At 40.9% G+C, this 17831-nt stretch overlaps 1 protein-coding gene across 1 annotated transcript in view; it reads left to right on the top strand.

Annotated features, from left to right (window-relative positions):
* LOC129097169 (vomeronasal type-2 receptor 1-like) overlaps window positions 1–17831 on the top strand; it is an 18037-nt gene extending 206 nt beyond the window's left edge. Inside the window, 17 exon segments of the mRNA XM_054605924.1 lie at window positions 297–591; window positions 688–977; window positions 1404–1699; window positions 2385–2590; window positions 2718–2927; window positions 3920–3922; window positions 4354–4362; window positions 6548–6671; window positions 7384–8299; window positions 9339–9656; window positions 10217–10511; window positions 10608–10897; window positions 11231–11526; window positions 12218–12411; window positions 12539–12760; window positions 15945–16068; window positions 16627–17831. Coding sequence (XP_054461899.1) covers window positions 297–591; window positions 688–977; window positions 1404–1699; window positions 2385–2590; window positions 2718–2927; window positions 3920–3922; window positions 4354–4362; window positions 6548–6671; window positions 7384–8299; window positions 9339–9656; window positions 10217–10511; window positions 10608–10897; window positions 11231–11526; window positions 12218–12411; window positions 12539–12760; window positions 15945–16068; window positions 16627–17531 — 4993 coding nt within the window. The 3' untranslated portion in view covers window positions 17532–17831.

Here is a 17831-nt window from a genome sequence, read left to right as displayed (position 1 = left end):
ACTAACATTGAGTTTATCATATCAAATGTTTAAGAGGATAAACACAATTTAAGAGTTACGATTTAGTTGACTTGTGCATTTAAATTCACGTGAATCTTTGGACTAATATCTAATACAGATGCAGTGCAATATCAGTTCTTGTACTTAACTTTGAATTACAGTTCTCCTAAATTATGTATTTCTAGTAAACTAGTGAATCGTCCTCATCATATGTAGGCCATATTTTAAACAGTGACACGAGTGTGTGTGTGTGTGTGTGTGTGTGTGTGTGTGTGTGTGTGTGTGTGTGTGTGCAGCATTGACCCCCGTGAACTGCGCTTTTCACGCGCAATGATCTTCGCCATCGAGGAGATTAACAACAGCACGGAGCTGCTGCCGGGCATCAAACTCGGTTATCAGATCTACGACTCGTGCGCCTCGGTGCCCGTGGCGGTGCATGTGGCATTTCAGCTTTCAAGCGGCCTGGACCCGGTGTTTTACACCGATGACAATTGCTCGCAATCTGGTGCGCTGATGGCCATTGTTGGTGAGTCTGGGTCCACGCCATCCATCAGCATGTCGCGCATCATCGGGCCCTTTAATATTCCTCAAGTAAATATTTTGAATTCCTGAAAACTATGTGTTTAATAGACCAATGCTATTTTTTTGTCCGTCCTCTGAAATATTTACACTATTGTATTCCTGTAGGTGAGCCACTTTGCCACTTGTGCATGTCTGTCTGATAAGCAGCAGTACCCGAGTTTCTTCAGAACAATCCCGAGTGACCAGTTCCAGGCTGACGCGCTGGCAAAGCTGGTAAAACATTTTGGTTGGACTTGGATAGGGGCTATCCGATCGGACTCGGATTATGGAAACAATGGTATGGCGTCTTTCCTGGACGCGGCCCAAAAAGAGGGGATCTGTGTAGAATACTCCGAATCTTTCTACCGGACCAACCCACGGAGCAGGATCCAGAGAGTAGCTGAAATTATCCGCAGGTGTCTACATTCACTGATTATGTGCTTCTGTTCCCTGTGCTCACGCTGACCCTCTGCACACAACAATGTTAAGTAAATTATAAAAAGGTTGAGTAAAAAGATAATTTCCTTATTCTAATGTCAAATTGGAAATTAATCTTTTTGTTGATTTCTCTCATAATGAGCAGCCTATGATGTTGTTATAGAATCAGTTTGACCAATACTGGTCATTAATACATTAACACAGTCTCTGATGTTTGTTTGTGTTAATTATGTAGATAAATATGTTTAATTTATATATTTATATATATATATATATATATATATATATATATATATATATATATATATATATATAATTAACACAAACAAACATCAGAGACTGATGTAGATAAATATGTTTAATATATATATTGGTTAATACAATGCACTATAATTTTCCTCCAGGTCGACAGCTTTGGTTGTTGTGGCATTTATATCCCATGGAGACTTAAGGATTCTGCTGGAGGAGCTGTCGCTAAAGCCCTCTCCACCTCGCCAGTGGATAGGCAGTGAGTCCTGGGTAACTGACCCAGACATGCTGAGGTTCAGCTTCTGTGCTGGAGCAATCGGATTTGGCATTGAGCAATCTGTCATCCCAGGTCTGAGGGACTTCCTGCTGGATCTCTCTCCCTCTGAAGTGGCTGCCTCTCCAGTGCTTACTGAGTTCTGGGAGGATGCATTCAACTGCAGGCTGGAAAAAAGTGAGAATGTCTTTTTCTTTTTTACATAAGTCACTCATAGTTGGGTCTTTGTGTGTTCTGTTATTTTTTGTAATAATCCAGTTGAAATTTTGTTTTTTTAAATGTCCGCAGATGCTTAAACCATTCCTAGATTAATATGGAGATCTGTTAATATTGAACAAAGACATGATATGGAAATAATATGCATCTCTGTGAATTATCTCAGATTTTTCTGGTTTGTATGAACTCGGCTGGAGTAGTTTAACGATGTCAACACTGAAGCCCTGAACACAAGCACACAAGCAGACATACACACATAAACACATACACCGACAGTGTTCTTAGATAATACATTCATTTGAAATAAGCTTAAAAACAGAATGTCAGTATCTAATAAAAAGAAAATACATTTTTGAATTTTAAACAAATCACTAATTGTCTGATGAGCTGGTATACATGTATGCAAAAATAAATGATAGGGCCAGATAAAAAGGCCTGTCTGCCAAATAGTGCCATGACATAATAATGCTAGATAAAGTTTTACTAATATATTAGAACAACTTAAGTATACACGTTTTTGCTAGGCACATTTGGCAGATTAGATAAAACAAAAACAAAACAAAAAAGAAAAACATACTGATGAATAATATTATGATATCATTGTCAAGCCTAAAAAATACCTCCCTCTCTCTTTGTGTGTTTTCAGGATCAGCCACAGACAATAATTTGTGTGATGGAACTGAAGATATAGAGACTACCCAGAGCCCGTACACTGACACATCTCAGCTCCGAATCACTAACCTGGTGTACAAGGCTGTTTATGCAATAGCACATGCCATTCATGATGCAATGTGTCAGGAAACACCCTCTATAGCTCAGTGTGACAAATTCACAAGCATAAAGTCCAAACAGGTCAGTCAAAGCAAATATGTTAGCACAGCAATGTCCTTTTTAAGCTATAGTGTACCTTTTATGATTTGAAATGTTTATTTTATTTTAGATCGTTTTAAATCTCTCCCTCATTTTTTCATCCTCACAGGTTCTTACTCAACTAAAAAATGTAAATTTTTCCCAAAATGGTTATCTTGTGTCATTTGATGCCAACGGGGATCCTGTGGCCAGATACGAGCTGGTTAACTGGCAAAAAACGGAGAGTGGCAGCATTGAGTTGGTGACAGTAGGGCACTACGATGCCTCACTGCCGGTGGGCCAGGAATTCAGTATAAACAGGAACCTCACCTGGGTGGGGGTGCCAGACAAGTAAGGCGATTCAAATTTCAACTGTTATCAATAATCTCCTTTTCTACATGACTAAAAAAATGCTCTTAGAATAGCATTTAAACATTTTTTTTTACTCAGAACAGGAAATAAATGTAAAATGTTAATAAAATAAGTAACACTTCTGAGTGCAGTTCATAAAAAATGAAGAACACAGACATCAGTCAGTATTCGTTCTTCCTCATGTCTTCTGTCCTCCTGGATGCTTTGTCCCAGCCAGCAGAGAAGTTTAGAATAATAAGAGCTTTTGGCAGATAGAGCATGCTGTACTTGAGTAAACATAGTGGGGGTGTTTGAGACAGCGGATAGAGCCGATTGAATTAGGTTTCACTTTTGTTTTCATGTCTACACTTGTTGCACAGATGTATTGATAAAGTAATGTCTTTTTACTTGCAAATATTTTATTGCACGCACAGTAACAAGCGTAGTTGCCGTCAGCTTGAGTATCCGTCACTTCACCTGGTTTACTTCACCACAGTGGACTGCAGGCGCTTCGTGTGGGTGTTTCTGTCTTTGTGTGTCTGTAGTTGGAGTAGCTTAGCCAGACAGAGAGAGCAAAGTAAATGTGCACTGCAGCATGATAGTAAATTACATCAAAACATTAAAAAGTACTAATAAAACACCAGTAACATTGGGTTTATCAATAATCCCGTAATTAAGTACCAAGGCCGGTTTCATACCAGGTTTTGAAACGCATCCCTACCTTCAGATGACGTATAACGCAAATGGCTCTAACAAAAGCTAGTGTCTGTTCTGGGCTGCTGTATAGACATGGTGGTGCAAGTGATCTTAAATGTTATAATATATTTACATTAAAATAGTTTTTTGGTCACTGCAATTATTCCCCTTGTACATAATTGCTGTGAAGAAATCCATTCCTAATACAATTCCAATGTAATGACTAATGTAAGCTTATTTTTAGTATGAACTTTTACCAGGAAATTTGTCCTTTATATTTCCAAGAATGTTCCCTTGCTGAGCCACGACAGAGGGAGATGAATACAAGGAGGGAATTAATGCTAAAAAGCCTAACTTTTTTTTTTTTCATTTTATAAGCACAGGGTGGAGCCCACTACTGGACTTTAAGGGTAATAGTTCCCCTCAATAACGAGAATGCATTCCCCCACTTAACATTTGCATGAACGTAGGTGGCTAATCAGGATATGAAGACCCAACAGTATATAAGGAAGCACACTATCCTACAGTCTCCACAGCCAAAAGGGCTTTGAACTAGGGTTACAATATAGTAATCTTTCTTTTAACTCACAAAGCCACGCCCTGTCGCCACATAACATGGACCCAGACACATGGATCCTGACCGGCAAAAGGCTAGTTGCCACACTCTACCTAGTTCTTTATAACGTTGGCTACCACAGCAGAGAAGTAGGGGGCCTTAGTCAACCCAGGTAGTAAATGACTGAACTGATTGGAGCCACAGCATAACCCTGCAGGGGTTGAAAGACAAGAAGCCCCCTGTACATTGCATTCTGACACAGAGTGTGCATGAGTCCCTTTAAGCTTGGGCGATGCACTCACAAAGCCGTCCCACCAAGCATTTCTTGGATAGAGTTTTACTGGCCACAACATCCCCAACGTACACAATCAGTTGTTCAGTGCTCCTGATGGGGACGGTGTATTCAACATAACATACCAACGCATGAGCAGGCCAAAGCAGATGTAATTTAGCCTCCCTGTCCCTTGCATGGGGTGGAAGACAAAAATCATCCAGCTTCATAACCTTCAACCTGAAGGATCAAAGGAAGGTTTTGGACTGAAAATAGCCCAGCTACGACCACCACAAAACAGCAAGAAACTTGGGTGCACCCACAGGGCAGTCAGTTCACACACTTAGCTGAGGTTAGTCAGTGCAAGCAGTAATGTCTTGACTGACAATGCCTTCCGAGAGCAGCACTTTAGAGGCTAAAAGGGATCCTACACCAGGGCTTCCAGCTCCAATGGTAGTTTTATTGTGATTAAAAGGCAAGCATCACCAGGCATTGTCTCCTGAGCCCTTGCAAGAACTGCTTCAAAAGAGGTTGGCCAAAGATCAGTTTCTTGCCAAAACCCTCATAGTAGGAAGAAGTAGCTGCTACATACACCTAAATAGTGGCATGAGACAGCCCCCTATCAACTGAACACTGCAAAAAGGAGATAATTGATCCAAATTCACAAGACAGGGGATCTAACAATCTTTCCTCACCAACGTTGAAACATCAACCACTCAGCTCTTTATCAGGCAGCGGTGGATCCTTCTCTTGCAGCCTGGATGATATGCACAGCCTAACCTACTCAGGAGCCAATCCTGGAGAGGACGGCCCAGAGTGAGCAGGCCATCCATTGCACCCGCCCCCTGAGACAGAGCCTCCTCGAACTGGGGGATGGTTCAGGGTTGGGACACCATCACCAACAGTTCCATGTGGCGACCTGTAGCTTGACAGCTGTTTCGAACACACTTTTTCCAACATTGGAGGGGTGAGATGGAGCAGCGGAAAGGCGTAAAGGAGCTTTCTTGGCCATGGTTGTGTCTGGGTGGATTTTCCTGCTGTGCCAGGTAGAACATAGCAGCCAATTGGTGTTGCAACGTTTGGCAAACAGATCCATTTCAGCTTCCCCAACCTAAGTATGTGAAGAGCCCAGTCAGTGAGGGTGAAATGGTGACCAATCTTTGCTTTACCCCCAACAGCAGTTGCAGATTGCCTGCAGCAGCAGGGCCGTCTTTCTGTGATCCAACAAAGTTCATGCATACTGCATGTGTTGAGCCTAGCTTCCAGATACTTCTCCTGTTGATGTGACATGGCGCTGCTCCAGTTCCAATGGACCATGAACCTCAACTTTGTAAGCTGTAACATCAACTGGACTGTGTGGATCTCAAGCTCCAAATTGCTCTCATCGCAGTGGATCATCAAATTGAATCGTCAGAAAAAATCCCATTGCTGCTGGCGTTGAATCTTGGGCAGTATACAACAGGTTGGGCAGGCTGGTGGCTGCTAAACACTTGCTTGCAAGGTCCCTTCTGAGGCATTTGATGCAGGCGTTGGGAAATTTGTCTGGGCATGAAAGGCTAGGAGATGGCGAGCATTTGCAAGGTTCTCAAAGCGGCGACTCCATCCGTGGAGATAGGCAGTCAGTGGTCAAATCGTTGAAGAGAAAAGGGTAACTTAGCAGGGGGATGTGCTAGCTTCTATACTGTGGGGCCCACACATATTCTGGTTAGCATGTCCTGATTAACCACCTATGCAAATTTGCAAATCAGTGGTGAAAGGCATGCTCATGATTTGAGCAGAGTATTACCCATAGTCCAGTAGAGGGTGGAGTCTGTGTGAGTCAGAACTTCTTGATTTGTTCAACTCACAACGCTGAATCTTCACTTGAGCTACATTTAAAAATCTATTGTTACACAAAAACTGGATTTTGTCCACAAGCAGTTACTTTGAGATGGCTTTAGGCGGGGTTGCAATTTTGTTACAGTGAACATAATGGCATGTGAGAATTGTTTTTAGACTGACTTGAAAAATGCGAATCCATCCTCTAATCCTCAGAACTTTGTAGCACAACTGAATATGTATGACTTTGTTTCTATCTATGTTCCAGGTGCCCGTGTCAGTGTGCACTGACAGCTGTCCTCCAGGAACTCGTAAAGTGCTGCAGAAAGGAAAACCAATCTGCTGTTTTGATTGTATACCGTGTCCTGAGGGAGAGATTAGCAATGCTACAGGTATTGTTTTTCAAACGGCAGATTTAAGAGAATGCTGGCACATTTTAGCGGCCGCTCCATTCCTGGCGTTCTGCCATTTAATAAAGGTTTTAACATTATAACCTACAATATAAAGTTGTCATGCGAGTCAGCGGGTACATGCTACCTATCATCTTCCTGCTGCTTGTCTGCTCACCCATTCTGGCTCCTGTGATCACATCAACCCTGTCCCATAGATCCTCCACTGGCTCCCTGTCCCATGACCAATCCAATTCAAAGTCATTTTCCTCACTTACAAAGAACTCCATAACCACTCATTTCCACAGCCTCAGCTCCTAATGCCTACCCCCTGTCTCGACCACTCAGGACCTAGAACCCAGACCATGAGCTTCAGAGAGATATCCATTACTGCACGAACCCTCTGGAGCTCACCCTGAAACACATTCGAGACTGCCCCAAATATACATTTTCAAATCTGATATCAAAATACACTTTTTCAGAAGTGCATTTGATGTGATTAATGTTGTCTGTTGTATATTTTTTTGTCTGCTGTTTGATATTATCATTTTTACTTGTGTAAAATGTCTTTGAGCTTTATAAAAAGTGCTTTTTAAATAATATGTATTATTATTATTATTATTATTGTAATTATTAATAATAATACATATTATCTTCTGCATGACATAAAAAATACACTACAACTGCGAAAAGCCCTCTTTGTTTTATTTTTCAGATTCCCCTGATTGTTTTTCTTGCTCCGAGGAATTTTGGCCTAATGCAAAGAGAGACACTTGTCTCCCCAAGCCTGTAGAGTATCTTTCCTTCAATGAGGCCCTAGGAATCATCCTGGTGACATTCTCAGTTGGTGGTGCCTGTCTTGCCGTAATAACAGCGGCTGTGTTCCATCGTCACAGGACATCCCCGATTGTCAGGGCCAACAACTCTGAGCTGAGCTTCCTGCTGCTCTTCTCTCTGACTCTCTGCTTCTTATGTTCATTAACTTTCATTGGAGCACCCTCTGAGTGGTCCTGCATGCTGCGTCACACAGCGTTCGGGATCACCTTTGTACTCTGTATGTCTTGTGTTCTTGGAAAAACTATAGTAGTGTTAATGGCCTTCAAAGCCACTCTCCCAGGTCATAATATCATGAAATGGTTTGGTCCTCCACAGCAAAGAATGACTGTAGTGTCTTTCACATTCATTCAAGTTATAATATGTACTCTTTGGTTGGTTCTTAGCCCCCCTTTTCCAATGAAAAACCTAACCACATACAAAGAGAGAATCATCCTGGAGTGTGCATTAGGCTCAGCTATTGGGTTCTGGGCTGTGCTCGGGTACATCGGCCTACTGGCTGTCTTTTGCTTTGTGTTAGCTGTGCTCGCCCGGAAACTACCTGATAATTTTAATGAAGCCAATCTTATCACTTTCAGCATGCTGATATTCTGTGCAGTCTGGATCGCCTTTATCCCAGCATATGTCAGCTCTCCTGGTAAATTTACTGTGGCTGTGGAGATATTTGCCATTCTGGCCTCCAGTTTTGGACTCATATTGTGTATATTTGCTCCAAAGTGTTTCATCATACTGTTTAAGCCAGAGAAAAACACCAAGAAACATGTAATGAACAAAAGTAAGTTATAAAACATCAGATGGCAATTGAAGGGACTTTTAACAAAGATACCTAAGCCACAGAGGGCAAACAGGGAGAACTTGTTTCTTATGTGTGCTCTTAGCTAAAAAAACAACAACGTCCTGTTGGTACAGTTTGACATAATGCTCACTGGCATAATGTAACAGCATTGTCCATATTCAATCTTTGTTTCAATGAACCAAATTCAAAATATAAGAATGCCAGTCACGTTCTCACACCAACACGTTGATTTAATCCAAATAATTGTTCCACTCACCTTTGCGAAATTCATACATTAATGCTCTACCCAAGGCGACACGATGTCAGAACTGCATGTATACACTCATAATGTGTTTTAGGTGAGGATACAATCAGACGAAATACTACATTATGGCTCCAACAGCAATATTCAGTATAAAACTCATGATGTCCACATTCAGTCTTCACATATTTATCTAAATATTTACATTTTAAGTTTTTTTTTTTTTACATTAAATGGTTTATATATTTTAATGTCATTTTGTGAATGTCCTTTTAAAATGTATTTGTCTTTTTGACAATTATTATTCTATCATAGCTTGAAAATATACAAGAACAGGAATAAATAAAGTAAAACATCATAACAGAAACGTGTGTTTTCACTCTCTTTTATAAACTCACTACTATTTTATTAATATTTCTGTGTTGACATTATTAAATATGCAATGTAACCACACAAACATACCATTAGTGGTTGATATTTGTTAGACTTAAATGTAATATAAGTTAATTACAGCAACAACAAAAAAATGTAAGGGTACAGACTATACTGTAATTACAAAGAAATTCAGTGACTACAATAGTTACTTTACTGGAAAAGAAAAGAGACATGGGCTCTTTGTGCAGATTAGATTGTACACACAGCTCACAGAAAAGACTTGGATTTGAGTTAATTAAAGAACATGGGGTAAGAGTATCCTCTCTCTGACGTACAGTACGATGACGTACAGTAGAAGGAGGGAAGCTTTTGTCTGAAAATCTATTTAAACCAGTGAAAACACAGTATGCCCACATGAGGTCAGTTCAGGGATGGAGATCACAGCTCTCTTGATTGGTCTGATCCTGTCTCTGGGTTTAGATGAGCTGAACTCAGCTCTTGCTTTGAATGGTTATGGGGATGGTGTGAGACAACGGGCTGGTCTTACAGAGGATAGGACTGGTGTTGGGGTCAGCACTGAGGCCTCTTCTGTGAAATGTAAACTCCAGGGTAATACTCGTCTACCTGCATTCTCAATGGATGGTGACTACGTTATTGGTGGTGTTTTGTCCATGCACCAATACGTGCACACAGTGAAGCATGACTACACCACCATGCCTGAGCCACTCAGATGCTCAGGGAGGTTAGTAAGAGGGAGATGTCGGTGTTAAGAGGTTGTTACTCTGTGGGATTGCAATGTTATACTTTTTATTTGGCCTTAAAAAAATAATAATTGTATTTTTGTATGTGTTTTACTGAAAATATAAAAAACAACAACAAAAAACTAATATTTTACATGAAGTGGAAATCAGTATTTTGCTACACAATTTTAGGTATTATTTTTACAACAATAGTAAAGTGTGACTATTTAGAGATGAACATGTTTTTGTTTGTTACTGATAACATTGAGTTTATCATATCAAATGTTTAACAGGATACACACAATTCAAGAGTTAAGATTTAGTTGACTTGTGCATTTAAATTCACGTGAATTCTTGGACTAATATCTAATACTGTGTTTTTTATTTTGGTATTCAGGCAACGCTTTCATATCTGTGGATCACAGATGCATTGAAACTATCAGTTCTTGTACTTAACTTTGAATTACAGTTTTCCTAAATGATGTATTTCTAGTAAACTAGTGAATCGTCCTCATCATATGTAGGCCATATTTTAAACAGTGACATGGGTGTCTGTGTGCAGCTTTGACCCCCGTGAACTGCGCTTTTCACGCGCAATGATCTTCGCCATCGAGCAGATTAACAACAGCACGGAGCTGCTGCCGGGCATCAAACTCGGTTATCAGATCTACGACTCGTGCGCCTCGGTGCCCGTGGCGGTGCATGTGGCATTTCAGCTTTCAAGCGGCGTGGACCCGGTGTTTTACACCGATGACAATTGCTCGCAATCTGGTGCAGTGATTGCCATTGTTGGTGAGTCTGGGTCCACGCCATCCATCAGCATGTCGCGCATCATTGAGCCCTTTAACATTCCTCAAGTAAATATTTTGAATTTCTGAAAACTATGTGTTTAATAGACCAATGCTATTTTTTTGTCCGTCCTCTGAAATATTTACACTATTGTATTCCTGTAGGTGAGCCACTTTGCCACTTGTGCATGTCTGTCTGATAAGCAGCAGTACCCGAGTTTCTTCAGAACAATCCCGAGTGACCAGTTCCAGGCTGACGCGCTGGCAAAGCTGATGAAACATTTTGGTTGGACTTGGATAGGGGCTATCCGATCGGACTCGGATTATGGAAACAATGGTATGGCGTCTTTCCTGGACGCGGCCCAAAAAGAGGGGATCTGTGTAGAATACTCCGAATCTTTCTTTCGGACCAACCCACGGAGCAGGATCCAGAGAGTAGCTGAAATTATCCGCAGGTGTCTACATTCACTGATTATGTGCTTCTGTTCCCTGTGCTCACGCTGACCCTCTGCACACAACAATGTTAAGTAAATTATAAAAAGGTTGAGTAAATTATAAAATGGAAGATAATTTCATTATCAAATTGCAAATGTATCTTCTTGTTAATTTCTCTCATATGAACGGCCTATGATGTTGTTATATAATCAGTGCGACAAATACTGCACATTAACACACCGAAAATTAAAGTCTCTCATGTCTGTTTGTATTAATTATGTAAATGAATTTGTTTAAAATATATATATTTTTTTAAATATTGGTTAATACAATGCACTATAATTTTCCTCCAGGTCGACAGCTTTGGTTGTTGTGGCATTTATATCCTCTGAAGACTTAAGGATTCTGCTGGAGGAGCTGTCGCTAAAGCCCTCTCCACCTCGCCAGTGGATAGGCAGTGAGTCCTGGGTAACTGACCGAGACATGCTGAGGTTCAGCTTCTGTGCTGGAGCAATCGGATTTGGCATTGAGCAATCTGTTATCCCAGGTCTGAGAGACTTCCTGCTGGATCTCTCTCCCTCTGAAGTGGCTGCCTCTCCAGTGCTTACTGAGTTCTGGGAGGATGCATTCAACTGCAGGCTGGAAAAAAGTGAGAATGTTTTTTTTTTTTTTTTTTTTTACATAAGTTGGGTGTTTGTGTGTTCTGTTATTTTTTGTAGTAGTCCAGTTGAAATTGTGTGTGTTAAAATGTCCACAGATGCTTAAGCCATTCCTAGATTAATATGGAGATCTGTTAATATTGAACAAAGACATGATATGGACATAAAATGCATCTCTGTGAATTAACTCAGATTTTTCTGGTTTGTATGAACTCGGCTGGAGTAGTTTAACACATACACACATCCACATACATACACACATACACACACATACACACATAAACACATACACCGACAGTGTTCTTAGATAATACATTTATTTGAAATAAGCTTAAAAACATAATGTCAGTATCTAATAAAAGGAAAATACATTTTTGAATTTTAAACAAATCACTAATTGTCTGATGACTGAGCTGGTATAGATGTAGGTAAAAATAAATAATAGGGCCAGATAAAAAGGCCTGTTTGCCAAATAGTGCTATGACATAATAATGCTAGATAAAGTTTTTCTAATATATTAGAACAACGTAAGTATACACGTTTTTGCTAGGCACATTTGGCAGATTAGATAAAACAAAAACAAAACAAAAAAGAAAAACATACTGATGAATAATAGAATATCATTGTCAAGCCTAAAAAATACCTCCCTCTCTCTTTGTGTGTTTTCAGGATCAGCCACAGACAATAATTTGTGTGATGGAACTGAAGATATAGAGACTACCCAGAGCCCGTACACTGACACATCTCAGCTTCGAATCACTAACATGGTGTACAAGGCTGTTTATGCAATAGCACATGCCATTCATAATGCAATGTGTCAGGAAACACACTCTCTAGTTCAGTGTGACAAATTCACAAGCATAGAGTCCAAACAGGTCAGTCAAAACAAATATGTGAGCACAGCAATGTCCTTTTTAAGCTAAAGTGTACCTTTTATAAATTGAAATATTTATTTTATTTTAGATCGTTTTAAATCTCTCCCTCATTTTTTCATCCTCACAGGTTCTTACTCAACTAAAAAATGTAAATTTTTCCCAAAATGGTTATCTTGTGTCATTTGATGCCAACGGGGATCCTGTGGCCACATACGAGCTGGTTAACTGGCAAAAAACGGAGAGTGGCAGCATTGAGTTGGTGACAGTAGGGCACTACGATGCTTCACTGCCGGTGGGCCAGGAATTCAGTATCAACAGGAACCTCACCTGGGTGGGGGATGCCAGACAAGTAAGGCGATTCAAATTTCAACTGTTATCAATAATCTCCTTTTCTACATGACTAAAAAAATGCTCTTAAAATAGCATTTAAACATTTTTTTTACTCAGAACAGGAAAGAAATGTAAAATGTTAATAAAATAAGTAACACTTCTGAGTGCAGTTCATAAAAAATGAAGAACACAGACATCAGTCAGTATTCATTCTTCCTCATGTCTTCTGTCCTCCTGGATGCTTTGTCCCAGCCAGCAGAGAAGTTTAGAATAATAAGAGCTTTTGGCAGATAGAGCATGCTGTACTTGAGTAAACATAGTGGGGGTGTTTGAGACAGCGGATAGAGCCGATTGAATTAGGTTTCACTTTTGTTTTCATGTCTGCACTTGTCGCACAGATGTATTGATAAAGTAATGGCTTTTTACTCGCAAATATTTTATTCCACGCACAGTAACAAGCGTAGTTGCCGTCAACTTGAGTATCCGTCACTTCACCTGGTTTACTTCACCACAGTGGACTATCTGCAGGCGCTTCGTTTGGGTGTTTGTGTTTTGTGCTGCTGTATAGACATGGTGGTGCAAGATGGCGTACTCCGTTGAAGATGATCCCCTCCCTACGTCGATAAAAAAGCCTTTTTCTAAGCTAAGGAAAACACTGATTCTTTTCAGGTGATTTTACATGGATTAAAACATAATTATGAAAATTCCATAGCTGCTAATTAAGCCCCCTAAATGTTACACACTGTTCTTTTAAGTGATCTTAAATGTTATAATATTTTTACATTAAAATAGTTATTTGGTCACTGCAATTATTGCCCTTGTACATAATTGCTGTGAAGAAATCCATTCTTAATACAATTCCAATGTAATAACTAATGTAAGCTTCTTTTTAGTATGCATTTTTACCAGGAAATTCATCCTTTGTATCTCCAAGAATGTTCCCTTGGTGAGCCATGACAGAGGGAGAGGAATACAAGGAGGGAATTTATGCTAAAAAGCCTAACTTCAGAATAAAACCAGGGTTATTATATTTGAACCTTATTCTATAGCACAGGGTGGAGCCCTCTACTGGACTCTATGGGTAATAGTTCCCCTCAATAACGAGAATGCATTCCCCCACTTAACATTTGCATGAACGTAGGTGGCTAATCAGGATATGAAGACCCGACAGTATATACGGCAGCACACTATCCTACAGTCTCCACAGCCAAAGGGCTTCGACCTAGGGATACAATATCGTAAACCACATAACATGGACCCAGACACATGGATCCTGACCGGCAAAAGGCTAGTTGCCATACTCTACCTAGTTCTTTATTACGTTGGCTACCACAGCAGAGAAGTAGGGGGCCTTAGCCAACCCAGGTAGTAAATGACTGAACTGGTTGGAGCCACAGCATAACCCTGCAAGGGTTGAAAGTCAAGAAGCCCCCTTTACATTGCATTCTGACACAGAGTGTGCATGAGTCCCTTAAGGCTTGGGCGATGCACTCACAAAGCCGTCCCACCAAGCATTTCTTGGATAGGGTTTTACTGGCCACAACATCCCCAAAGTACACAATCAGTTGTTCAGTGCTACTGATGGGGATGGTGTGTTCTACATAACATACCAACGCATGAACAGGGCAAAGCAGATGTAATTTAGCCTCCCTGTCCCTTGCATGGGGTAGAAGACAAAAATCATCCAGCTGCATAACCTTCAACCTGAAGGATCAAAGGAAGGTTTTGGACTGAAAATAGCCCAGCTACGATCACCACAAAACAGCAAGCAACTGGGGTGCACCCACAGGGCAGTCAGTTCACACACTTAGCTGAGGTGAATGCTAGCAGGAAAGCTGTCTTGAATGACAATTCCTTCCGAGAGCAGCACTCCAGGGGCTAAAACGGATCCTACAACAGGGCCTCAAGCTCCAATGGTAGATTCTATTGTAATGAAAAGGCAAGCATCAGCAGTCATTGTCTCCTGAGTCCCTGCAAGAACCGCTACAAAGAACTGGGGGATGATTTAGGGCTGGGACACCATCACCAACAATTCCATGCGACGACCTGTAGCTACCGGAATTACCTACAACTGTTTCCTGCACATTCTCTCCAACAGTGAAGGACGAGATGGAGCAGCTGAAGGCCTAAAGGAGCTTTCTTGGCAATGGTTGTGGCTGGGTGGATTTTCCTGCTTTGCCAGTTAGAACATAGGTTGGCAAACAGATCCATTTCCACTTCCCCAACCTTAGTATTTGGAGAGCCCAATCAGTGAGGGTGAAATGGTGACCAATCTTTGCTTTTACCCCCAACAGCAGTTGCAGATTGCCTGTAGCCGCAGGGCCGTCTTTCTGTGGTCCAACAAAGTGCCTGCAGACTGCATGTGTTCTTGCTCCCGGATACTTCTGTTGGTGTCACACAGGGCTTCTCCACCTCCAATGGACCATGAACCTCAACTTTGTAAATTGTAAAATCAACTGGGCTGTGTGGATCTCAAGCTCCAAATTGCGCTCATCGCAGTGGAGCATAAATTGAATCATCAGAAATAATCCCATCACTGCAGGCGTTGAATCTTGGGCAGTGCTCAACAGGCTGGGCAGGCTGGTGGCTGCTAAACACTTGCTTGCAAGGTCCCTTCTGAGGCATTTGAAGCAGGCGTTGTGAAAATCTGTCTGGGCAAAAAAGGCCAGGACATGACAGGCACTTGCAAAGTTCTTAAAGCGGTGACTCCATCCATTGAGATAGGCAGTCAGTGGTGAAATCATTGAAGAGAAAAGGATAGCTTAGCAGGGGGATGTGCTAGCTTCTATACTGTGGGGTCCACACATATTCTGGTTAGCATGTCCTGATTAGCCGCCTATGCCTAGACAAATGAGCAAATCAGCGGTGAAAGGCATGCTCATGATTTGAGCAGAGTATAACACATAGTCCAGTAGAGGGCAGAGCCTGTGAGTTAGAACCACTTCATTTGTTGAACTCACTGCTGAATCTTCAATTTAGCTTCAGATACATTTAAAAATGCATTTTTACACAAAAGCTGGATTTTGTAGCCTAGCAGTTATTTTGAGATGGCTTTAGGCGGGGTTACAGTTTGGTTACAGTGAACATAAAGGCATGTGAGAATTGTTTTTAGACAGACTTGAAAAATATGAATCTATCCTCTAATCCTCAGAGCTTTGTGGCAACACTGAATATGTATGACTTTGTTTCTATCTATGTTCCAGGTGCCCGTGTCAGTGTGCACTGACAGCTGTCCTCCAGGAACTCGTAAAGTGCTGCAGAAAGGAAAACCAATCTGCTGTTTTGATTGCATACCGTGTCCTGAGGGAGAGATTAGCAATGCTACAGGTATTGTTTTTCAAACGGCAGATTAAGAGAATGCTGGCACATTTTAGTGGCTCCTCAATTCCTGGCATTCTGCCATTTAATAAAGGTTATAACACTATAACCTACAATATAAAGTTGTCATGCGAGCCAGCGGGTACATGCTACCTATCATCTTCCTGCTGCTTGTCTGCTCAACCAATCTGGCTCCTGTGATCACATCAACCCTGTCCCATAGATCCTCCACTGGCTGGCTGTCTCACGACCGCAACAATTCAAAGTCCTTTTCTCCCTCAAAAAGATCTCCATAACTAGGCCCCCCTCTTACTTCACAGAAGTGCGTTTTATGTAATTGATGTTGTTATATTATCATTTTGACTTGTGTAAAATGTCTTTGAGTATTATGAAAAGTGTTTTATAAATAAGATGTATTACCATTATTATTATTATTATTATTATTATTATTATTATTATTATTATTATACTTCTAATTATTATGAATAATAATTAATATTATTATCTACTGCACAACATCAAATATACACTACAACTGCTAAAAGCCCTCTTTGTTTTATTTTTCAGATTCCCCTGATTGTTTTTCTTGCTCCGAGGAATTTTGGCCTAATGCAAAGAGAGACACTTGTCTCCCCAAGCCTGTAGAGTTTCTTTCCTTCAATGAGGCCCTAGGAATCATCCTGGCGGCATTCTCCGTTGGTGGTGCCTGTCTTGCCATAATAACAGCGGCTGTGTTCCATCGTCACAGGACATCCCCGATTGTCAGGGCCAACAACTCTGAGCTGAGCTTCCTGCTGCTCTTCTCTCTGACTCTCTGCTTCTTATGTCCATTAACTTTCATTGGCGCACCCTCTGAGTGGTCCTGCATGCTGCGTCACACAGCGTTCGGGATCACCTTTGTACTCTGTATGTCTTGTGTTCTTGGAAAAACTATAGTAGTGTTAATGGCCTTCAAAGCCACTCTCCCAGGTCATAATATCATGAAATGGTTTGGTCCTCCACAGCAAAGAATGACTGTAGTGTCTTTCACATTCATTCAAGTTATAATATGTACTCTTTGGTTGGTTCTTAGTCCCCCTTTTCCAATGAAAAACCTAACCACATACAAAGAGAGAATCATCCTGGAGTGTGCTTTAGGCTCAGCTATTGGGTTCTGGGCTGTGCTCGGGTACATCGGCCTACTGGCTGTCTTTTGCTTTGTGTTAGCTGTGCTCGCCCGGAAACTACCTGATAACTTTAATGAAGCCAAGCTTATCACCTTCAGCATGCTGATATTCTGTGCAGTCTGGATCGCCTTTATCCCAGCATATGTCAGCTCTCCTGGTAAATTGACTGTGGTTGTGGAGATATTTGCCATTCTGGCCTCCAGTTACGGACTCATATTGTGTATATTTGCTCCAAAGTGTTTCATCATATTGTTTAAGCCAGAGAAAAACACCAAGAAACATGTAATGGGCAAAAGTCAATCTTAAAACATCTGATGTTTGATGACTATTGAAGGGACTTTTAATAAAAATACCTAAGCCTAAAAGGGCGAGCAGGGAGAACTAGAATTGTCCATAATCAATTTCTGTTTCAATTCATCAAATTGTCATGCATAATCGAAGCCACGTTCTCACTCCAACTAGTTGACACAGTCAAAGAATTGTTCCAATTGATTCTCATCACCTTTAGCTTACCTTTGTGAAATTTTTACATTAATAGGTGACAAGATGTAAGAACTGCATGTATACGCTTATCCTGTGTTTTAGGTAAGGATACAAAACACTACA

This window comes from Anoplopoma fimbria, chromosome 1 (genome assembly GCF_027596085.1).
Source record: "Anoplopoma fimbria isolate UVic2021 breed Golden Eagle Sablefish chromosome 1, Afim_UVic_2022, whole genome shotgun sequence".
NCBI lineage: Eukaryota > Metazoa > Chordata > Actinopteri > Perciformes > Anoplopomatidae > Anoplopoma > Anoplopoma fimbria.
The sequence above is the reverse complement of the archived record's forward strand: the minus strand, read 5'-3'. Positions and strand labels throughout refer to the sequence as shown.